This window comes from Cibotium barometz, chromosome 25, assembly GCF_041138505.1.
Source record: "Cibotium barometz isolate CiBa-2024 chromosome 25, ASM4113850v1, whole genome shotgun sequence".
NCBI lineage: Eukaryota > Viridiplantae > Streptophyta > Polypodiopsida > Cyatheales > Cibotiaceae > Cibotium > Cibotium barometz.
Genome location: NC_141070.1, coordinates 1613228 through 1638247, shown reverse-complemented (window position 1 = coordinate 1638247; position 25020 = coordinate 1613228). Strand labels below are relative to the sequence as shown.

The 25020-nt window shown below is 47.2% G+C and overlaps 1 protein-coding gene across 1 annotated transcript in view; it reads right to left on the bottom strand.

The window, feature by feature from the left end:
* Positions 1-25020, bottom strand: part of HEXO1 (beta-hexosaminidase 1) — a 184200-nt gene that overhangs the window by 26564 nt on the left and 132616 nt on the right. Inside the window, exons 11-14 of the mRNA XM_086819059.1 lie at positions 13618-13677; positions 13276-13309; positions 13033-13131; positions 12857-12916 (exon numbers count right to left, since the gene is read on the bottom strand). Coding sequence (XP_086675185.1) covers positions 12857-12916; positions 13033-13131; positions 13276-13309; positions 13618-13677 — 253 coding nt within the window. The remainder of the gene's footprint in view (positions 1-12856; positions 12917-13032; positions 13132-13275; positions 13310-13617; positions 13678-25020) is intronic.

The window sequence follows — 25020 nt, the reverse complement described above, 5'->3', positions numbered from 1 at the left end:
TTTGGAGGAGGATCAAGTACCTCCGGACATGATGAAGAAGGATCGTTTTGTTACAGGATTGAAGGGAGGCATTCGCTGGAAGGTTGAATTAAAGAAGCCCAAATCTTATGAGGATGCGGTGGAGAGAGTCAAATCAAAGGATTGGACATTGCAACGGATGAACCAGCTGGGGATGGTTCCAGTGGCAGTGAGGTCTGAAATTAGAAGGGTAGAAGCGGTACCGATGAGAACCGTGCTGGAAAGAGTGCAACCGACAGAAGCTCAAGTGAATAATGTCACACCACAGGGGACAAAGGTAGCACCCACAACTGTTACAGCTTCTGATGAAGGGCTTCAACAGGACATGAGACAAATAGTGGATTGTATGAAGAATCTGAGTTTGAAAATGATGGGGAACACAGGTGGTGGACGTGGTCGAGGCAGAGGTTATAATCAAGAAGGGGTTGAAGGTCAAACAGCAGGCTATGGAAGTGGCCGTGGTTTTGGCAGGGGTAGACGGTTTATTCCTACATGTTGGAATTGTGGTGAATTGGGGCATATAAGTCCTGACTGTGATAAGCCTCAGCGAATGGCGGGTGATATGTATCCCTTACCCTCTCAGATTCCCAATAGGGCAAATGATTATGGAATTGAAATTAAAGGTGAAGCAGGAACTAGTGGGTTGACAAATGAGGAGAGATAAAACTAAGGTGATGAATGTGGTCACCCTTGAGAAGACGGAGGAGACGGAAGCTGATGTAATGCCTTTGGGGAAACAGACACCACAGGAAAGAGAAGGCAGAGATGCTGCAGGGCCTAGCAAGAAGAAAGGTAAAGTGAAGGAAGGAGGGGATGTAAAGATCAAGCGGAAGCAAAAGTCTCGTAGGAAGTTTCAAGTGACTGATTTTCCACTAGGGGTTGGGCAGGATAGCTACAATTTGCAGGAGGACATGGCTGGAAGGAAAGCTAATATTACTTTTGGGCAATTGATAGAGTTAGCTCCCAAATTGAAACGTCAGTGGAAAAGACTTGTGAACCCGAGAGAGAAGGAACCTGCCGCCAGAGGGATAGTGACTGTTTTATCTGTTGAGGAGTTACCTGATATATGTCCTGTGGTGGATGTATGGTACAAAGGGAAGAGTTTGGGAGAGGCATATATAGATGGTGGTGCACAAATTTGTGTAATCACACTAGCAGCTGTGGAGAGGCTTGGTCTTAATATTACTGAAGCGTCTAGTTTCCGTATTCAGCTGGCCAATCATCAGAAGGTCAAATGCTTAGGTGTGATCAAGAAGTTAGAACTACAAGCTTTTGAGGTAAAGGTGCTTGTGGATTGTCATGTTATGCCAGCAAGAATGGGTGCATTCCCCATCATTTTCGGAAGCCCATGGCTGAGAGCGGTGAAGGCTGTTCAAGATTGGAGGAAAGGGGTCATTACTCTGTATGACAGGCGAGGGGATAAAAAGCAGTTTAATATGGATAATCAGAAGCCTATTGATGATGAAGAGGGAAATGAAGCAGATTCGAGTGTTGATGACACGACTAGTAGCACCACTACTAGTGAGGGAACAGAGGACACTTCATCCAGTGAGGAGGATGCAGAGATGGCTGCCCTGGTTATTGATGAGGAAGTGCTTAGTGATAAGGTTGCCCAACAAGAAGAGGCCATACAGGAAGAATGCGAGGAAGTAATGGCTGATTTTATGACAGAGGATGCCCTTGAAGAGTATATGTTTTCTGAGGCAGATTTCCCTCAAGATCTTGATGTACTTCCTTTGGATGCTATGGTTGAGGTACAAGTGAATCATAAGGAAAGGTATGCATGTGATGTGAAAGAGTTTGCTTTTGAGTCTTTTGATGATAAACCTTTGTGGGATGAGTGGGATATAGAAAGTCTGCAGGATGATGAACCTGAGAGTCTGCAGGATGATGAACCTGAGTTGGAGTTGGATGATCAGATGAGCATTAATGTTAAGAAAGCCACAAGCAGAATTCATGCTATGAAGGAGGAGCAACACCAGAAGACTATGAATGATGTTGATGCTATGGATGAGATTATGGATGCTGTGATAGATGAATTTCTTATTGGCCTTGATAAAGGTGAGCATACAGGAACTGAGGTGGATGCTTTGGCAATGATGCCTATTGAAGGGGAGTTTGTTTTGCCTGTAGTGGTTGGCTTTGATGGTGATGTTTCTTATGTTAATGGACAAGAGAGTGCTTTGGGGCAACAGGTTATAGAGTCTTGTTCTTTGGGATGTGCACAGCACGTCTTTCTTGATGAAGCTTTCATTAGTTATTACCCTCAGCAGGAGTTGCTTCACTGGTTCTCCAATATTAGCGTTGACTATATCAGTGATTATGGAATTGAGATGAGACAGGATGCTATGTATGTCAAGAGTTTTGTTTCCAAAAGTTCTTATGTTATGTTGTGGAAAAGGGTATGGCAAACTACGTCTTGGGAAGATGACAGTGTTTCTTCGAACAGATGGAATAGAGATGCTTTGGTTACCTTGTATGATGCTCAAAGGATTGACGGAGGGAAACGTTGTCGTATGCTTTTTGTTGCTGATCATAAATGATTCAGCAGGCTAGGGGTTGGGCAAAGTATGTTAGGCAAAATCTTGAAAGGTGTTTTGGGCTTGTGTACATATGGGATGCATGGCATGTATAAAGCTTTGCCCTGGAATGCCCTGGCACGTGTACAGAGTGGGTGGCTTTGTAGTAGGCTTGTACAGGTTTGTCCGGAGCGTGGTCTGCTGGAGGTGGTATCAGCCATTCGGTCGCTTTGTATGTGTGCGCGTCCCCAAAATAAATGGGCATTGGTAGGTTGAATTCGAAAGTGTGCATGAACATGTGGGCGTTTAATTGTTGGGATGCTAATTGAATGGTGCATGAGATGGTTCTGGAAGGGGAAGCAATATGGAAGGTGATGAGGGACGTGTGTATGGCAAGGAGAAAGGTGGTGCAAAGGAAATTTGATGAAAAGGAAGGATACTAAATTGGGCAGGTTGGTGGGTTCTTCCAGAATGATGGTCACGACGGCTGGCGAAGAGCTGTGGCTGGGTACGTCAACAAAAAGGGCGCTGACTGACTGGGGGAAAAGAATGAGAAGGTTAGCGAAGGGAGAGAGTTTTGGAGTGGGTCTCTGTTTTTGGTTGCTGGCGGTGGCCGGTAGCGAAAAAAAGAGGGAGCCGCCTTGGTACTGTTGCTTGGGCTGGCTGTGACAGGTGGCGGCGACTCGGGGACGTCGACAGGCTGGGGATTGCAAAGAGACAAAGGAAGGTACGCTGCCTGGCTGCAGTAGAGAAGACGAGGTGAGGGAGCTGCCTTTGATAGCAAAAGCAGGAGTTCGTTGTACAGGTGGCCGCCTCTGAAGAGAGAGAGAGGCGATGATAGAGGGGTGGCTGGGTTTTTTCTTTGAGAACTGGCAGTGTGCTGGTGGCGTAGGAGAGTGGCCTTCAGCTGAGGTGCAGTGCAGAGAACGTGTGGGCTGCTGCGGTGGCTGGTGCGAACAGAGAGAAGGGCAGAGCCGCCAGTTCTTAGTGGAAGGCGACGTCCGAGAGCTGTTTTTCTGGGTGGTTGCTGTCTCTGAGAGGCAGGGAGGTTCAGAGGACAGGCTGGGGCTTGTTGGATGGGTTGCCATGGCTGGTAGTGGGGAGTTCAGAGGGTTGCTTGGGTTTGCTTTAATCTAGGCAGCGGCTGGTGGCAAGGAAAAGGGAGTATAGCTGCCGGCGACCGGTTTTATTGCTTGTGGCGCTGGTGATGGTGATGGCAATAGGGCTGCTACAACTGGCGAGCTGGAGGGTTGAGGTGATGAAATTCTAAGGAAAGGTGAGAGAGGGATTAGCCAAGATAAATGGGGACAGCCTTGTGAGTATACATCCTTTGTGTTGATGTGAAAGTGTCGTGTATGTGAAGTTGTGTGAAGCAAAAGCTTCTATGTCGGAAGAAGCTGTATGGAAGTGTTGGCTGGGAATTCAGGGATGGATGATACTGGTGATGTATCTGGCTATGGTTGTCTGTTGGTATCCTGTGTGTGTTGATTTGCAGGAGAAGGCGTGATTGACGTGTTTGGTGGTGTAGTCCACGAGTTTACACTCTCACAGTGCACTTTGTGCCAGCCTTCGATTACCTCGTCATGCACACAGTGGAAGTGTATGTGTTGCTGGGTGTTTACTTTGACTATGGTGCCCCTGTTTTGGCTGTTTTTCTGGTGTGGGTAGTGTGGTGAATTGTGTGAGAAGTGTTCCAGCCAGTGTGCTGGTGGTGCCCCCGTTTGGTGTTAGTATTTCCAAGGCTGTTGGAGGGACAACTATAGAGGCAGGTGGTTCCGTGTCCGGAATTTCCGACAACGTCAGGTCATATGTCTACTTGGGAGTTACTTTCATAGGGCCGCGTTTCTCCCTGAAGGAGGCAGCAGCAGCTAGATTAGCTCGAGGGCATGCAGCCTTGGGGGCACTTGAGAGGCAGTGTGCACACATACAGTTGCAAGAGCCACGCACCAAATTGTGGCTATTTGATACGCTTGTCACACCAACCCTCTTGTACGGAGCTCCAGTTTGGGGGCCCAACATACATCACAGATCTCAGAGAGGGACGGATAAGGGATGGAGGCAAATGGAGAGACCACTGATTATGATGATTGCCCACATGATTTGGAGCAAATCATCAGTACTACATGAGATTGTTCGGGCTGAGCTGGGTTCCGCACCAGTAGTGACCGAGGCCCTATTCCAGGCAGTTACCTTTTTGCAACGGCTATGGGAGCTCCCTCAGCAGAGGTACTCCCGATTGGCATTGACCTCATCCATACAGTTGGCAGAGGATGGAGATACTCATTGCTGGTACGCTCAGATGAGATCATGGTTTGACCTACATGGTTTGTGGATAGAGGCACTACCACCCTTTTAGTACAGTCTGAATTGTCCATTTTTGGATCTCACCCGCTCAGAGCGAAACTGCGTGATCAGGATGGATATCATCAGAGTGGACACAAAGAGGACATGGACTAGCCCCCCTAAGCCCTTAGGCAGGAAAATGGCTCATTACAAGAGCCATTTTCTACACCTCTCACCATATGATTTTATCACCCGCCTGGCATACATGGATGTAAACCTATCACATGGGATACATTGTGCCATTGGACATATCCGGACCTCATAACACCAGCTGCGGATTGAGACAGGGCGATATGTGCATCAGATCTTGGATGACCGCAGTTGTTAGCTATGCTACTAGGAGGCAGAGACAGAGGAGCACTACATTTGCCGATGTACAGTCTATTATGAGATCCGAGGGAGATATCACTGCCGCTTCGGTTTTGGGCCGTTATGCAAGGTCATGGAGTTTGAGGATCAGAGATACCTAGGATTGTTCCTACTTGAGCTCAGGAGACATAGAGAGACCCTCTTGGCAGACAGGAGACCGAGCCATGATGTACCTAGACAGAGGACCCTGACAGATTTCTTCGGCACCAGCACTAGCAACCCAGCCCACACAGCTCCTGATACCTTCTCCATTGGGCCATCAAGGCACTGACCATGCTCCCACGGAGTCACCATTGATAGAGCAGTCATCTTATGTCGTGCTCGTCGGCCACGCCCACCAAGATCCTGACCACGGCATCCTCACCATTGCCAGATCAGAACCATTATTGCTTGGCATCGGAGGCGCCTACCTCGCTTCTACGACCTCTCCATTCTAGACAGCCCCATGGCGGAGATACTTGATCTAAGGAGAGGGCATCACTTCAACTGATTAGCATACATGGATCTACCTGATATACATTTTCCAGTATTTTCTACTCAGTATCATCTCGGAGTCTTACAATTCTGTTTTTATAACTATAAGACAATCAGTTTATTGTACTTTTTAGTCTCATTTAGTTGTTCTCTTTGATGAGACACCAACTTCAAATGTACTCTCAGTTTTGGTCTCATAGGCCATTATGGCCTCTTAGAGACGTTAATATATCATTTCATTTCATCTCTCTCTCTCTCTCTCTCTCTCTCTCTCTCTCTCTCTCTCTCTTTTCCAAGGTTATGCCTTACATGTACGTGTAGTTGGTTGGGAAGATAAGGGAAATCCCCAAGAGGATGCAAAAGCTCTTGCAACAAAAATTGGAGCCACTAATGTACCCATTACTGGAGCATGGCGAGTAGGCAGAGATGAAACTAGGGCGAAGGTATTGATCATCAGGTTTGGTGACTTGGAGAAGAAGAAGGCCTTCCTCTCTAAAAGGATGTCCCTTAAGGGGGAAAAGATTTATTTGGATGAGGACCTTACACAAGCACAGATAGCACACCGGAAGGAACACATGTCGCGTGTGCTTGAGGCAAGGAAAAAGGAGAAATGGGCGGTATACAGATATGGCCGAGTCATCATTATGGAGAGGAGGCCCGCTTGACGGTGCGCGGCCTATGAGACCTTGCGATTCACGGTGTGGAATTGCAATGGAGCCCTTAGAACAGATGTAGGATACTTTCAGACACAGTGATATTGCTATGTATACGGAGACCCATCAGTGCACAAACAAGAGGCTTCCTGACGTGCGGGGTTATAGATGGGAATCAATGTTCCGCCCTCAGCCACGCACAATGGGAGGCACTAGAGGATCTGGAGGAGTGGCAATACTTTCCAGGGAGGAGCTTCGTGACAAAATACATGTGGTACATAGAGATGTAGATGCAAGGTACATGTGGGTCTGAATATGCAAAGAGGGGCTCCGTGAGCTATATGTAGCGGTACGCTATTTTCCCCCAGCCCACTCCAGGTTTGCACCATCAAGAGAGTCGCCCTATACGCCACTATATGATGATATCATGAGGTTTGCCAGCATGGGAGACATATTACTATTGGGAGACTTTAATGCACGTAGAGGCATAGAGCAGACAGAGCTGTATGATACTCAAGAGGCTATGTACTGGGAGATCACAACAGAGGATGTAGGGTTGCAGAGATCAACACACGATGAGGGGGAGATTACAGATTATGGCAGGCATTTTCTCACACTCGGGAGTGCACATGGGTTGGTCATATACAATGGCCTATCGAGATGGCAAGGATCAGATGCTCCCACACACTGGAACTCTAAAGGGGAAGCCAGCACAGTGGACTAATTGATGGGATCTCCTTCATTGATACTTGATGTGCGGGGTTTCACGATTTCCAGTAGGCCCATTGGCATACCAGCCGATCATGCATACCTGAGTTTCACACTAGTAGGTAGATCCCCGAGAGATGGGCCAGCCACTCATCTACCTAGGTACCTGAGATATCAATTTACACGTGAGACAGTTGGGGTTTACCGAGATGCAGTATCTGACAGCTTGTTTGCTTTAGGCCCACATAGCCCTCTGGGACGAGATTACGAGAGGATTGGCAGGTGTACTATATGCATCCGCCTCATGCGTTTCCCTGCACTATGATCCCTTCCACCCCCCGTGGCAGCACTGCCCCACAGAACAGTTGGTATAATGATGAGTGTCGTGAGACACGATTGCCATTGGGACTCACACGCATAGACAGGCCAGGATGATCTTTTGACACCTTGTGCGGAGGAAGAAACGAGCCTACCTGGCTAAGTTAGAGGAGGAGATCTACCAACTCTTCTTTGGGAAGGACAACAAGAGGGCATGGAAGATGTTTCAGGAGAGACAGCCTGGTACTCCGATTACTGCACCTGAGGCATGGCATGCTTATGCTAGAGAGCTATATGATGCACCAAGACAGCCCCCCACCCACCCACCACTGGGAGCTAGACCGGCTAGCAGCACCTTTTTTACTATGCGGATGGTGCTAGATGCGATAGACAGGTTACAGAAGGGAAAGGCACATGATCATGATGGGCTAGTTGGAGAGCACTTCTCATATGTGCGTGACACTTTGGCTCCGCTCATCGTACATGTGTTTAATCGTGCCATTTGTGAGGGTTTCCTGGCAAGCTGGACAGAGCATATCATTGTACCACTCTTTAAGAGTGGGGACCCCATGGTACCAGGCAACTACAGGACGATCATGATTGGTCATTACTTGGCAAAACTGTATGGCTCTATATTGGAGTCGTAGGTGAGCTGATTGGGCAGAGAGACATGGTCATCGTTCTGTGCAGATAGTGATCTGACAGTGAACCTTGGGAAAACCAAGGTTATGGTGTTTAACACCACACAGGCATGGGTGACGAGATCAGAGCCTCAGTTCACTTTCCGAGGGGAGCCAGTTGAGTACCTCGGGTCATATGTCGACTTGGGAGTTACTTTCACATGACCGCGTTTCTCCCTACAGCAGGAGGCAGCAACAGCTAGATTAGCTCAAGGGCATGTAGCCTTGGGGGCACTTGAGAGGCAGTGTGCACACATACAGTTTTAGGAGCCGCGAACCAAATTGTGGCTATTTGATACACTTGTCGTCACAGCGACCCTCCTGTGTATGGAGCTCCAATTTGGGAGCCCAGCATAATCACAGATCTCAGAGAGGGACGGATGAGGGATGGAGGCAAATGGAGAGACCACTGATTATGATGATTGCTCGCATGATTTGGAGCAAATCATTGGTACGACGTGAGATTGTTTGGGCTGAGCTGGGTGCCGCACTAGTAGTGACCGAGGCCCTATTCGAGGCAGTTACCTTTTTACAATGGCTATGGGAGCTCCCTCAAGGTACTCCCGATTGGCATTGACCTCATCCATACAGTTGGCAGAGGATGGAGATACTCATTGCTGGTATGCTCAGATGAGATCATGGTTTGACCTATATGGTTTGCGGATAGAGGCACTAGATTGTCCATTTTTGGATCTCACCCGCTCAGAGCATAAACGCGTGATTAGGATGGATTTCGTCAGAGTGGACACAGAGAGGACATGGACTAGTCCCCTTGAGCCCTTAGGCACGAAAAATGGCTCATTACAAAAGCCATTTTCTACACCTCTCAGCAGATGATTTTATCACCCGCCCGGTGTACATGGATGTACACCTATCACATGGGATACGTTGTGCCATTGGATAGATCCGGACCTCATCACACCAGCTGCGGATTGAGACAGGGGGATATGTGCATCCAATCTCGGATGACTGCATTTGTCAGCTATGCTACCAGGAGGCAGAGATAGAGGAGCACTACATTTGCTGATGTAAAGTCTATTATGAGATCCGAGGGAGATATCATTGCCTCTTCTGAGAGGGTTTTGGGCCGTTACGCAAGGTCATGGAGTTTGAGGATCAGAGATGCCTGGGATTGTTCCTACTTGAGCTCAGGAGACATAGAGAGACCCTCTTGGTAGACAGGATACCGAGCCATGATGTACCTAGACAGAGAATCCTGACAGATTTCTTCAGCACTAGCACCAGCACCAGCACCAGCACCAGCAACCCAGACAACACACCTCCTGATACCTCCTCCATCGAGCCATCAGGGCACCGGCCACGCTCCCAAGGAGTCACCATTGATAGAGCAATCATCTTATGTCGTGCTCGTCAGCCAAGCCCACCAGGATCCCAAGCACGACATCCTCACCATCGCCAAATCAGAGCCATTATTGCTCGGCATCGGAGGCGCCTACCTCGCTTCTACGACCTCTCCATTCTAGACAGCCCCATGGCGGAGATATTTGATCCGAGGAGAGGGCAGCACTTCAACTGATCAGCATACATGGATCTACTAGATATACATTTTCCAGTATTTTCTACTCAGTATCATCTAGGAGTCTTGCTTACAGTTCTTATAACTGTAAGACTATTAGTGTATTGTATTTTTCATTTTCATTTAGTTGTTTTCTTTGATGAGACACCAACTTCAGATGTACTCTCAGTTTTGGTCTCATAGGCCATTATGGCCTCTTAGAGACGTTAATATATCATTTCATTTCTCTCTGTCTCGCAGGCAGCCCATGAATTATACCGGCCTTTGGGGACTGCTTTGAAGGCTTTCATCACACGAAGAAATATTGAAGGCAAGGGTATTTGATCATTATGTTATGATTTTCAGCCATTGGACATTTGTCTTTTTAATTGGTTATATATGGACAGCCATTAGGCACTTGCTACAATAATCGGGCATGTATTTGCAGCATTGGGTACTTGCTATTGCCATGGGGTATTGTATCTCAGCCATTTGGGTTCATGGACAGCTTTATGGGCTTATGATTCAGCCATATGGGTACATGGACAGCTTTATGGGCTTATGATTCAGCCATATGGGTTTATGGACAGCTATGTGGGCTATTGGATAAATTATGTTGTCCGGTATCCACATGGAATACATATTCTTGGCATTTTCATGGGGATTTTTGATTACAGCCTGTGCATATGAATTATTCATGGTTGTATGTGAATAAATCTGGAGCATACGCTCCCTCAAAGCTTGTACATTTTATTTTTGTCCTTGAGTAATACAATACTCCAAAGAGGGGGTTGTCCCATTCCAGACTTTATGTGGTGTTAGATGTGCGCCTCTCTCTTTATAGTTTTGTGGAATTAAGTGGCATATGTTTACGAATGTGGCCAATTTAAGTGTTTAATTGCATTAATGGTCAAGTGTTTTGAGAAACCCCTGCCGGCCCTCTCCGAGTTACAGCTGCCATGGAGTCCTCCTGGGGAGTAAGGACAGAAGGTGGCATGAACCAAGCCACAAGAAGAACAAAACCTTGTCCAAGAAACTACTCGACCCCAAGGAAGGCAGAAGGGAAAACTAAAGAGGGAAAGGTTGAGGAGGAGGAGAGAAAAGAGGCGGAACCAAGAGGTGGGGGAAGGAAAGATTGAGGAAGGAAGGAAAGACAAAAGCAAGAGGGGGGCAAGGATAAGCGAGCAGTGGCGATGGCGGATAGGAGGATGGTGCAAGGTGTATGAAGGGGCATGGAAGCGGAGAAGAGGGCGGGGGGCTGAAGGCGGACAGACGGGAGGGGAGGCAGCGCGGGAGAAGGGGAGGGGAGCTGATGGCTGGCAGGTGAAAGGAGGAGGCAGCAAAGAGGCAGAGGAGGGTCGAGTGGGGCAGGAAGGGGGCGGCTAAAGGGGGGCAGTGTGACAGGGCGAGGGAGGGGGGGGGGGGGGGGGGGTTGCACAACACACAGGGAGGAGGGAGCTCCCTAGAGGTGTTAAAGATCATAACCTTGGTCTTCCCAAGATTAACTGTGAGGTCCTGCTCCTCACGAAAGGTGTGTAATGCATCCAAGTGCCTCTGTATCCCTGGGCTGAATATAAATGAGCATTATGTCATCTGCATACAATAGGAGGGGGATCCAGGTGCTTGCTAGGGAGGAACCAAGTGCCACATGGTCCTCGATGAAGAAGTCAGAATTCATCAGTGTACAGCGCAAATAGGAGGGGGATCAAGGTGCCTGCCAGGGAGGAACCAAGTGCCACGTGGTCCGTCAATGAAGAAGTCAAAGATCTCATCAATGTAGAGCCCAAATAAGGTCTGAGAAAGGGGGCAATCCTGTTTCACCCCAATTGTGCTAGATATCTCATGTGACATACCCCTGGAGCCTCAAGCCGGCCCATAACTAGCTCATAAAGCGTTGTGATGCCCCATATCATCTCTGATGGCACACCTAAATCTTGCAGGCACCAAAGGTGTGCCTGGGAGACTCTGTTAAAAGCTTTGTAGAAATCCAGAAAACAAGACTAAACACAATGTCTCTGCAAATTGGCCTCCTCAATGATAGCCCTCAATGTAAAAATGTGATACAGTGTGGAGTGTCCTGGGGCACTGTATCCATGCATCTCTGCCATGGAGCTAAGCTCCAACTCTAGCAACCATCCATGGAGCTTGGCCAGTGTATGGCCAATCGTGATAGTTCAGTAGTTTCCAGGATCCGAGGGTCCCTGGCTTTGAGGATGGGGGTGATGGTGTTGATGGACCATTATGGGAGTGGGAAACCATGGCATCTATTAAACATGGGTGCTGCGGGGGGGGGGGGGGGGGGGGGTGGGCTCCACTACTAAACCCTCATGATCATGGGCACACCCGTTTCGGAGAAAGCAGAAAGGAAGAAAGATTGCATTAAATGTCTACGAAAGACCCAAAGGTTCTATGAGACTGAAAATGAATACAAATAATCCATAAATAGCTGGATGTTAGAAGCATGAAAAAAATAAACATCTACCAAATAAAACGGGCCCACGTACTATGTGAGGTCGTGAACTCAAAAAGAGACTTGAAGTTCATCCTCCTCCTCAATGGTGTACAGTGCAACAATGTCCACCATCTATGATGGTACAAGGTGATAGTGTAAATAATGGGGAAGGTAGTGCAAAAGCTCATACAATGATACCATCCTCCTCGAGCACGACACGTAGGGCTGCGTTGAAATCTTAACATCCACAAAAGTCCCGGGGTCTATGAAACCAAAAGTGTTTCAATGTATCAATGAAGTACATTGTATTTGTGTCTGTAGGGGCGGTAAATTGGTCCATGAGACCAAAAGTACTACATGATAAGTAGTATTCCGATAGAAGATGCATGAGGCATCTCCAAAAGCATACTAAAAAAAACAAAAAAGAAAACGAAACCCTATAATCACAAAAATGTCTTGTGATAAGAGGGATTCTATCATAGTCCCCTGGCAATGACCTTTTTGCAGGCCAGATAAGGTAAAAAAGAGAACTCTGAACAGATGAGTGTGTCCAAATTTGATTGGTATGACAAGTGTGTGGTCAGTATAGACACAATTACTGTGTTGTAGGATCGGTTCGGTTAGAGAAAGACCAACTGCTTTCGAAAAAAAAGGAATAAAAAGGCTTGTAGTCTTTTGAAAGAGAAAAAATTAATGTATTCTGCCTTCTCTTAAATTTCAAGGCACAACACCTACTTAGTTGTTTCCTTAGAACCTGTAAATACTTCTTTGAAAGAATTTGCAAAAACAAAATAATGCGGATGTACCAATTATGAACGATCGTTCTCGGGTCCAACATGTCCGCAAATTCATCGAAGGTTTCCTCCCTGGGAGAAAACCATTGGAAGTGAAACATTTCAAAGATTAAATGAGAAAAAAAATGTGTTGCTATTCAAGATGTTTTGAGAGTGCAAAAATGTGGCAATGGTTTCCTAAACTGCACCAGTTGACTGGTTCCCAACCATGGGACAAAGCTAATTGTTGAGCACGCAATACAAAGTAAACGTATGCATCATGTGTTGTCATTTCATTGTCGTCCAGCCTGCACACAGGACATAGCTCACATGTTCATTTTGACATCTGTGACAACCCTATAAACATCCCACATCAAAACTCCTCACTCCATTGCAGCTTTTCTAGGACTTAAACAAACCTAGAAGGGAAAAGAATGGCACACCAGCCTTACCACTGCTTGATTCGAGGAGTGTTATTCCAACAATCTGCCACGGAACCAGAAAATGTATCAACCTAAGGAGCACGAGCAATTCACAAACACAAGGAGTGCATTTCTACCCAAACCATTCACCAATATACCACATGTTGATTTTTGTCTTTTACACTGCACCCCGTCATCTTTATTTTTTTTTCTTTTTATGACATTTTTTTAATTTCACTCAGTCAACATGGAAACGTAGTCACATCCTAACACTGATGTAGACAAGACCTAACAGAATGCTCTAATACATCTTGCAATAATGTCAAAGGTAGTGTTTGCTTCGTTCATGCATTTTTTTTTAAAAGTGCCAACCTGTATTCACTTCATCTCCACCAAGATGGAAAAAGCCAAAAGGAAAAACCTTTCTTAAATCTGGGCAACAATGAAAATCAACATGTGCAATCAGTGCCTCTCTCTCTCTCTCTCTCTCTCTCTCTCTCTCACACACACACACACACACACACACTTTTTTTTTTGGGTAATATCCAGTGCAGTATATTTATATGCTCATAAATTTACAAGATGGGAAGTCTCCGAAATGGAGAGTATCCCAAATGTCAGAAACATAAAGAGAAAAGCTCTAAGCAAGAAGCATCCATATCACCCTCATGGCAGGCATCATATAAGGATTGCCGCACAATAAGGCTCGGAAGGATTCATATGACTGATGATTCTGCCGACCCAAGTATGCCAAATTATGCTCACCCCAAATTGTCCAAAGAGCCCAATATCTCACCCAAGAGAGAAATAGTGAGTATTGGGACAAGGACCGCATAAATCTGCCAAAAAGCCAGAAATGTTTCCCAAATCTGTGACTTGGGAAACGGAGCCGAAGAAAATCTGAAATTCTCCTGAGGAGGATCCTGGAACAAGGGCAGTGCCAAAGCAGATGAAGAACAGTCTCTGAGGGAGCCTGACATCTTAGACATGTGGAAGGTGCAATGTGACGTTTAGTATCTCTCTCACACACACACACTTTTTTTTTTGGTAATATCCAGTGCAGTATATTTATATGCTCATAAATTTACATGATGGGAGGTCTCCGAAACGGAGAGTATCCCAAAGATCAGAAGCATAAAAAAAAAGCTCTATGCAAGAAGCATCCATATCACCCTCATGGCAGGCATCATATAAACATATTTTTTTAGTAATTCTTATATTACCAATGGGAAACCTCATAGCGAGGTGAAAACCCACAAACAAAACAACATGATACAACGGAGGCCCCTATATAGGGGCCAGGGATGTGACTGCCTAGAAGCAGTCAAAGAAAGCCATGTATTGCTAGTCGTCCATTTGTTGCAAGTTCCGGAAGTCATGTAAAGACTGTCTCAACGAGTGTTGGAAGTAGGCATATTGATCAAGAGGAATGTGTCCATAACGCATCTGATTTCTATTTTGCCATATTGTCCACAGTGCCCAAAAAATAGTCCACGCTAAGAATACCCTGAAGTCGGTATATTGCTGTGGAATTCCAGAAAAAAGCAACATTGTCTTCCTAAATTGAGTTTTTGGGAGTCGCGTGAGAAGATTCCCTGACAGTCTGTCCAAGAGGGCACGAGAGAAATCACAATACCATAGCAAATGGGGCATTCTTCCCTCACATAGCATGCAACAGTGACATCTTCATAGCAATGTGCCTCTTTTCCAAGAATACACCGACAGGCAGAAGGCGAAGGCAGCCCATATGCTTGCCAAAGTAGCACGTTGCCACCAAGCGAGAGAGCTTGAAGGGGCCCATGCAGAAATGCTCATGTGAGAGAACCGTTTAGAAGCATTTATTGTAGGAGCATCCGTCTAGAGCGGAGACCCCATCCGCTCCCTAGAGGATCCTAGTGTCACGTACCGCCTGAAAACCGGTTCCACGGAGTGGTTCTGTGCCAGTCTTCCTGATTTTTTGGAACCTCTCCGCCCTTCCCTCCCCCTCAGGAGGATATGATTCCTCAGCAGTAGCAGATGTCCTCTCCAAACAGATCAAATACCATCCTCCCCCTCTTCGTAGGATCCTCTTCCTCCTCCTCCCCCACCTTCCTCAAACTGCACCCCCCCAAGCCCTCCCACTTCGGTGCTTTACTCTCTGCCCACTCCCTCAGCCTCTTGTCCATCCTCTCCTTCAGAGCCTCCTCCGCTCCCACCCACCCCCGCAAGCTCCGTGCGGCCTCTCCAAGGAATTCCCGCCGACCGCCTTCGGCAGTAGCCCCTAACCTTGGGAGGAACTGCGCAAAGCAGGCTCCGTCTCAAGCTGATTCATCACTTCTCGAAGCTCGTAGCAATGATGGTCGTTGCTTCCGTGGTGAGAGCCCTCCCCCCGGAGTCTCCAGGTGGCCCCTCTCCTTAGTCACATGGGACGTTTTCATGTTCCCTCTGAAGAGCAGCAATCCTACGCCTAATAGCTCTCTCCTTGTCCAGAGCCTCCTTCTTGGACAAGGCAGTGCTATGATAATGATGGCTGGTCCTCTCAAGAGCCAGCGCAATATTATCAGGACCGTCACAAGATCTCCATCTCTCTCTGATCTCAAGGGAGATGTCAGCATCTAGATAAAGAGATTCACGGATACGGACACAGAGAGAGGCCGAGCAAGCCCCAGGTTCCCTAAGACACAAAACGACGGGGCAATGATCGGATTTGGTGGTGCCAGGCATAATAGCAATGGTGCCTCCTTTGTCCAAGGACCAATCATCCACATAAAACCTGTCCAACCATGCAAAGATGCTCTCATCCCCGCTCCTGTGGTTATGCCAAGAGAAAGATAAGGAATTTGGCCTTCTCTGGAAGTCATCCTCAGTCCAGCAATCCCTGCCAAAAAAAGAAAGCGTGAACGTCTCCCTTGAGGTTCGCTCCAAAGGGTGTAAACCCCCTTCGCGTCCACCCTTCTTGTCAGAAGGTTGCTCAACCATATTAAAATCTCCTCCCACTATCCAATGATCAACCTGGGGAATGACATTTGTAATGGTGTCCCAAAAGGCCACCCTTTCACCTCTCACATTAGGTGCATAGATACTCAAGATTCCCAATTATTGACCCTCATGCATGATCAAAATCCACTCCACTCTAGCAGGGATGATAACACCGTGCCCAATAACATGAGGCATAACAGATGCTGCCATTGAAATGCAAACACCCCATCTAGTCCCAACTGCCGAGGACCAGAAGGTGTGGCCAGAAAGCATCTTACCAGTTTTGCCACACTGAGATCTATCCAATTTGTGTTCCTGCAACAAAAGTACATCCATAGACCCTCTTGTAACAGCAGGGTCAAACTAGTCCTTCAGAAGGCGCTTCCTACCACGGGTGGGAAGCCCTCCAAGGCCCTGAACATTCCATGAGATGATTCTCATGGAAGAGAAGAGGGTTTGACCCCCGATCTAAGAAGACGATGGGCAGCCTCAGGATGCCTCTCATAATGCTGGAGGACGGGATAATCCATGGGGCAAAGTCCACTCACATGCCCTTGTCCGAGGCCCTACACAGTACCTACATATGTACGAGAAACCTGTTTGCCCTGCGGGGCATCAAGGGCAATGGCATGATGCTGAAAATCCTGCAATACATGATCCCCACTGCACTAAACATCCTGCATATCACCCCCTCCAAGTAGAGAGGACTCAACAAAATCATCTTGATCTGAGATATCATCTCTGCAAAGATGCATCAGCTGACACATCCCTCTGACCAGAAACATCATCTATCTGTACATGATCCGAGGAGGCCTTCCCATCAATCACACCAGGAGGGCGGCTGTGAGAGACAACTCGCCACACCTGGCGGAGTGAAGGACGGGAAGGAACCAAGGGAGGTGGCGCCTGAGAAGCACACTTGCGAGGCCTCCTGCAACCCTGAGCCCGAGGGCAATCTCGAGCAAAGTGATCCTGTTGGTGACAAACCTGGCACTGATCGGGTTTACCTGCAATCTCCATACGTTGCTTCAAAGGGCCACAAGGGCCCGGAAGCAAAACATAGCCCTCAAAGAGCTCAATGTCACGGGCAAGAACCATGACCCTTGGGATAGCATCCGCCAAGGCAATGACCACCTGGGCAGAAGATGTCGGCCAGGCGTGGAGGGGGGGCACTTGAAGAACCAACCCAAAGGCGGACCTGATGGCCTCTAACATAGGCCAATATGCGCCAGGAAGACCTGGAATCTAAGAGTAATCGGGAAACGGTTCTGATCTTCCTCAACAGGGTCAAAGTGGCTGGAGTAGGGAAGAAAGAATATCTTCCTCGGGCCCAATGGCAAAGGGCTGCCCTTCAAAACCTCTGAGGCTGCATCCTCAGAATCAAAATCCACTTGGAAGAAACCTCTTCCAAGCAACCTGACATCTCGAAAGTGTGAGGCGAGGTCGGAGGGCAGAGCCGCCAAGACCCAATCCCAAGCCTGGAGACGGGAAGGGTGAGATCCAAAGATTCTGGCAATGAGGGTCGTTTTGGAGTCTTTCTCGATTTCGGCGTAGAGGACCGCAAGCTCGGCTTCGGAAAAAACAATGGTTCGCCCGGCCGAGGGAGCCATGATGCTAATCGAAGAAAAAGGCCGTCTTGAACCCGGATGAGGAGCAATCCGAACCAAGGGGAAGAGGCAGGCCTATTGTTGTTATTTTTGATTCAGCAGAGGGGCTGCAAAGTCACTACAGCCCACTAACCCATCTGACTGCTGATTGCTGACTCTTGACAGACCTCTGACAGTTAGCTCTGACTCACAAACCACCCCGTCAATTCCAGACAAGCCAAACCAAACCCTTTACACCAGCTAATGATATCTGATGCTGAGCTGACCTTGGCTGACTCTGTACCTTCTCGTCTGATGTTGTTTTAGTCGGCACTGACTAAGTATCAGCTCACCAAACACCGAACTAACACACACAGGGGTTCAATCTTCATGAACTCTTTCAAATCAACACACATACCACAACTCTTTCAAATCAACACACATACCACAACTAAAACATCAAAACAAAGGACTTTGCATCCATTCACAGCTGATACAACCCAAACTCTCAGACTTCATCAACTAGATAAAAACATATCAACGTCTCAATATCCCTGAGACGTAGACTCAAACATAAGAAGAAAACACTAAAAGCTCAAGGATCCCCCACAGGTAGACCCGAGCGACAACGCTTCAAAGCATCGACTTCAGCAGCTACAGGTGAGGATGAATTGAGTTGAGCCAAGTCTCTAACAAAGATGCTGCACAGAGATCCTAGGGAACACACATCCTAGACGACTCTCTGGTCTTCGTCGCTCCCTTTGCTCTAACCCAAACAAATCTTCTCACACTGCCCTGGTCTTCTCTTTTGCAATCTTCGAAAACTACAGGAACTCTAGCCTGCAAACTTCAATCAAAGAAAGCTGACCTGCAGGACCTCTCCCCTGCAGTCACTCCAACTCTCTTTCCTCTCCGTGGTGGTCTCTCTAGCCACCTCTCTTGCATCATTGCTATACTTATTCTTTCTATTTGCTACTTCCCTTAGTGCTAGGCTTCATTATGGCTGAGTCTGCCTTGCATCTCCGGAGGTTTGACAAAAACTCAGTACGAAGGGCTTTGTGTGAATATATGCTCTTATGTGTGTGTGTGTGTGTGTGTGTGTGTGTGTGCGCGCGTGTGCGTGTGTGTGTGTGGAGTGCAAAAATCAGTTGCCGCACTCTTGGAAGCATGGTATAGTCAAGCTTGTCCCCAAAAAACATCAGTGTGATCATATATTAGATTGGAGGCCTATTACTTTGATGCCTGTACTTTACAAACTTATTGCCAAAATGATTGTACATAGGCTTCACAAGATACTGCATGCAGGACTTCATCCTCATCAGTATGGGTTTGTGCCGTGAAGACAAATCCATGATAATATATCCAATGCCTTGACTGCAATTGAATATGCTAAGTATTCGCATCAAGATGTGCTTATATTGCAGGTGGATATTGCTAAGGCATTTGACAATGTTCAATGGGATTTCATCTCTCAGATCATGACAAAGTTGGGCTTTGGTCCCAAGATGGCAAATGCTGTTTACTGGCTTTATTCTGGCTCTACTGCTCAGTGCATTCTTGGGGGCCATCTGTCTCGGTCATGGATATTGGGCCGATCAGTTAGACAGGGCTGCCCTCTTAGTGCTCTCTTTTATGCCATTGCGACCCATCCTCTTTTGATGTATCTTGATCATCTTACAAACACAGGACACATGACTGGTCTTAAAATCCCAGGGGCTACATCTTTTTTGGCACAAGCATATGCTGATGATTCCTTCTTCATGCCACAGAATTCTCCTCAGGAACTTCGCATGCTTATGGCCACTCTTTCTTTATATGGGTTGGCAGCGGGATTGCATGTCAATTTTGACAAATCTAAATTACTCCCCCTGAAACAATGTGACTGGCATTCTATTCTTTGGCCGGGTCAGGTGGTGCATTCCAGAGATATTGTCAGGCATTTGGGATATCCCATAGGATGGCATATCACCAGAAAGCAGCAGTTAAAATGGATTTTCCAGAGACTTCAACATAAACTGGAATACTGGAAGATTTCTACTTGGCCTCTTCATGTCAGGCTCAGAATAGTACAATCCATTGTGATGTCCTATGTCCAGTTCTATTTGCCCTTGCTGCATTGGTCCTCCAGGGATATTTCAGCTTTCATGTCTCAAGCTATGGAGATGTTATGGAAGACAAAAACTGCTGTGAAAGCATTGAGACTGATGAAGATGGAAATGGTGTGCTCCCCAAGGATGCATGGTGGACTTAATGTCCTTATATAAGATATCATGTACTTGCAAGGAAGGCTACAATGTTGCATACTTTCTTCCGTCAACAGCAGCCATGGACTTGTATGTTAGCATCCATGTGTGTCAACATGAGGACTTGTGCTTATGGTCATTGGATTACGGATCATTGGGAGGTTGTTATTGGGAGATTTGTAGGGAGGATACCTGGTTGTCCTTTCTCTACTGCCCTCATACTTGACTAGAAACAAGTTCTCTCTAAGGTCAAATGGGCTCCTGATAATTGCTTGAGGACAAACTCGATGAGGAAAGAAAGTATTCATTGGAGTGCCATCTTTGACACTCCACTTGCTTTACAGGAATCTGTTCGGGCATACAATCTTATGAAATTGGGAATTAGGTACATACATGATGTGGTAGATGATCGAGGATATGTCTTATCCTTTCCCCGGGCCACTGCTTCCTATGCATTGGGAATGCATCATAGGTCGACATGGAAGAAAATTGCTGATTTATTGCATCCCTTCTTACCTATTCCACCTATGGCTGACACAGACAGGCTTATGGATTGGCAATTGGAGCCATCTACTACATGCATTCATCCTATTCCCCTTCCTGCCTTAACCTCCATAAAAGCCTACAGGCTTCTTTAGCCTCCCCCATGGATTCACCAACATGCTAATTCTCTGTGGCAGATAAGGAAGCCCCTCTCATGGTGGCGGAAGAATCTAAGGATGTTGTGGAAGTGTAAATGCCATTGAAACAAAGACTTTTTCTTTGGAGATGTTTGACAGGCACATTGTCAGTGGGGGTCACACTTGCTAAACGTCACATTGCACCTTCCACATGTCTAAGATGTCAGGCTCCCTCAGAAACTGTTCTTCATCTGCTTTGGCACTGCCCTTGTTCCAAGATCCTCCTCAGGAGAATTTCAGATTTTCTTCGGCTCCGTTTCCCGAGTCACAGATTTGGGAAACATTTCTGGCTTTTTGGCAGATTTATGCGGTCCTTGTCCCAATACTCACTGTTTCTCTCTTGGGTGAGATATTGGGCTCTTTGAACAATTTGGAGTGAGCATAATTTGGCATACTTGGGTCGGCAGAATCATCAGTCATATGAATCCTTCCGAGCCTCATTGCGGCAATCCTTATATGATGCCTGCCATGAGGGTGATATGGATGCTTCTTGCTTAGAGCTTTTCTCTTTATGTTTCTGACATTTGGGATACTCTCCATTTCGGAGACTTCCCATCGTGTAAATTTATGAGCATATAAATATACTGCACTGGATATTACCAAAAAAAAAAAAAGTGTGTGTGGAGTGCGTGTGTGAGAGCATATCTTGATTCAGAGTTTTACACCCACTATTGGGCACTGATGACGTTAGTGGGGATGTTGTAGTATCTAGTCCATACTATGCATAATGGAGTTGATAGTTATATAGTCTTGTGGGTTGACTACCATGAGTATATAACATGCACGTTCCTAAAAGGTGAATTTGGGCATGTTCCTAGATTCATCTAGGTATGTATATATATCATCCCCTCTTGGAGAGTCGCACTAACCACTTCTCCCTCTTCAACTCGTCGCCGTCCTTGATTCTTCTCGAACGTTGCGCCACCCATCTTCTTTGTTTGCACATGCACTTTCTTTTTTCATTCACGCACCTGCGCAAATCCTCTTGGCCACGCGTTGCCTTTGCCACCTTGGGTCCATTACATACCATCTTATATACATTTTATTTATCTACACACCATGCTTAGGCTGGGCTCAGGATTCTCCTCACATATTGCCCACCCCTTTAGGTGAAACACTTTCAAGTGTTTCACTTTCTTCTTTGTACTTCAAACTACTCTCTTTTACAAACCATTCTATACAACTCCATTGACAGCTACAACAGCATCCAGCATATCAACACCCTCCTGGTTCAAAAGGGTATAACTCCATCCTCCAAAGCCATCCTTTTGAATTGATCCACCCACCTAGATCAGAAACCTGCAAGCATCCTATAAACAACATCAGTGTTGTGCTTCTATCAAAGGGCACAATCCAACCAAACCTCCTATTAGCCCTCCTCTCAGTTTCTCCATCCATAGACATCATGGTGCCATCATATGATTCAGAACCTCTTCCTAGTTTGTGTGCCTCTATCTGGCTGACTCTAGCAGACTTTTATCCAAATCCACTTCCTCATTTGATCCATCAGAAGACTCTCATTCCTATAATAGTCCCAGTCATATTCACGTTTTCAAACTGACTCCGGGGTTGCTCTTGATTCCAATCAACTCCAAGAATCCCCAGCACAACAATATTCAGATTCCCTACCTGATCAATCAGCTTCTGATGCAGACCATTATGCCCCTTACTGGGTTCCATAACTCTTGGAATCTCCACGCCGATTCCTCTCTCCAAATGCACATCCATAGGAACCATAAGCTTGTTTGCCTCTCTTTCCTTCCTTGTCAGCTCCTGCTTCCTCGGTCTCTTCCTCCACTGCTCAGTTGCCATCCTCACTGCCTTATCATATGTGTCATGATCTTTCAACTCCACTCTCACCCTGATGCTCTCATGCAACACACGAATGAACCTGTATTTTTTCAGAAAATCAGGTGGCACCTGATTCTCTCCTAAAGCTTTCAGAATTCTTCTCCAAAGAGCTTCAAACCTGCCAACAAAAACCAACACTTCCTCATTCTCTCCTTGGTTCAATCTACGAAGCTCTCTCCACAAGTCCTCTTGGCTGTCAGCTTTCCCATATCTTCTCTTGAAGGGCACCCTTCAACCTATCCGAGCTTCCTCTCTCAACATTTGTGGCCTCATATTCAAACCACTCCCTGGCTGCATCTTCTAACAACAAATCTTCCATGCTCAGCTTATAGGCATCATCATCCTTGTTATTGCTCAAAGACATCAATCAAAAACTGAGTGACATCCTCACCCTTCTCACCTCTAAACACATCATATCCAAATCCAACCATTGGTCCTGAGTTGATCAGCAAGTGGATTCCAACCTGCTGAACAAAGCCCTAAACAAGAACCTTCTGATCCTCAGTAGGGGCACAAAAGCATGTGAGGTTGCTAGGTGATGGCCTCTATAACACCACCAACAGACACACAAGAAGAAAACGTAAGGGGATCAGAACTGGGGGACACCAAGATCCCAACTCCAAGGGCACTAATCAACTTTGAACCTATCCTCAGCAGTTCGGCTGACACAATCAGACACCTCAACAATCTCCAATCAGACTCAGTTGACTCCTCCAGCTATCCTACGTGACAGCTCTAACCTCCAACACCTCCGATCTTCCACCTATATAGCCCAGCTGACCTCATTTGACAACCTGCTGACTTGAATCCTCCCTAGCTGACACACAGCTGATTGTAAACTGATTCGGAAGGCTGACACCGACTCCGGTCCGAAATGAGTCCTCTAGGCTCTTCTATATACCTCCAGCATCACAAAGAAGGCCTGGGCCATTCACAGTGTGATGGGGCTCAGTTGCATGATTCGATCTGATGCTGCACTTGAATTAAACTCTAGCTCGTAGTATGGGCACCCAAGAGGATGAATATCAGTAATCTTTCTTGGCTCGCCAATGAGGCCAGCTTGCAAAGATCCCTGATCTGCCCATGCGTCAGTCGGCTATCCACAATCTTGCAAACTAAGGGAGAGGCCTCTAGGGAGGTGACTATCGATGCAAGCTGTAGGTCCACTTCGGGAAAACATAGGCAAGGGAGGGCGGCCATGGTTGGGGACGACGGAGTGGCTTCTATGAAGTCCTCTTGCTGCAGGGTGATGATGAGAAGTGCCTACTCTTTCCGATGAAGAACAACCCAGAGACACCTACAAGAAGAGAGCAGGGACAACTGATGAGCGAGGAGTTGGAGCGAAGTGTGGAAAGGGGGGTATCTCGCTGACGGCACACATGGCAAGTGGGGGCCAAAATTGGAAGGGGGCGGGCCCTAAAGAGGCACATAGGTGAAGAAGAGGGGAAGGCAAGGGAAGGATGGGCCGGCAGCGGAAGGCTAGTGGAGGGGGACTTGGGAGAAAAGGGGTGAAAAGCACAGGAGAGGGGGGTTTGGGTGCAGGGCATGGAAAACCTATGTAGAGCCACACAAGCAAGCAAAGAGTAGGAAGGGGCAGCGGCCGCACCAGGTCGCCGGGGCGGGGGGGGGGGGGGGGGGGGGGGGTCAAATGCAACAGGCGCTATCAATCTTTTTTTTTTTTTTGGAGACTATAGCGCGCCCAACCCCCCCCCCCCCCCCGCGAAGAAGATCCTTCTATTAGTTATTGGGGAAAAACAGCCATAATGGCTAAAGCACAAACTCAGCTCCATAAAGGGGAGTGAGAATCAAGAGACTGAAAAGGGGGGAGGATGCTCTTCCCCTCCGGTTAGCTGCTCTAGGAGGAGAAGGCTATCTCATACAATTGGGGGGAAGCGGACGACATAGGTGGTCTATAGTGCCAAGTGGGCTCACCACCACTATTAGTGAGAAAGGGACACTGACATTAAATCCTTAAGAGGGCCTCGCAGCACTTATGCATATGGTCGGAGCCAGCCTAAAGCTTCCCCTAGTTCGGATGGACTCCACTGGTGGTGTGAGGGTACCCTCGATGGCCTCACTGTAGCGAGCTCTCCAAATGTGCGACGCAACAATATTGCTGCAAAAAATCTCCCATCTCTGGTTGGAGCCAGGAGTCCAATTGTCGATGGCTGTGTTGGAACTAGCACTACAGAAATACCACGATGAGAGACATGGAGGGCAAGTCCCCCACCCTCATATGACATAGCGGCCACGGCCTTACGGCCCCATGCAACGGCGCCCCAAGTAACTGTGCAGGAGGGAGTCATCCATAGTAAAAATGTGGAGAATCCGCTGCCAAACATACTGAGCCTTTGGGCAGTCCCAAAGGCACTGGCGCTGGGACTTCTGTAGATGGCCACACATCGAATAGCTTGCTGGCCTACCTCCCATGGCCAGCCAAATGCCAATCACCAAGCT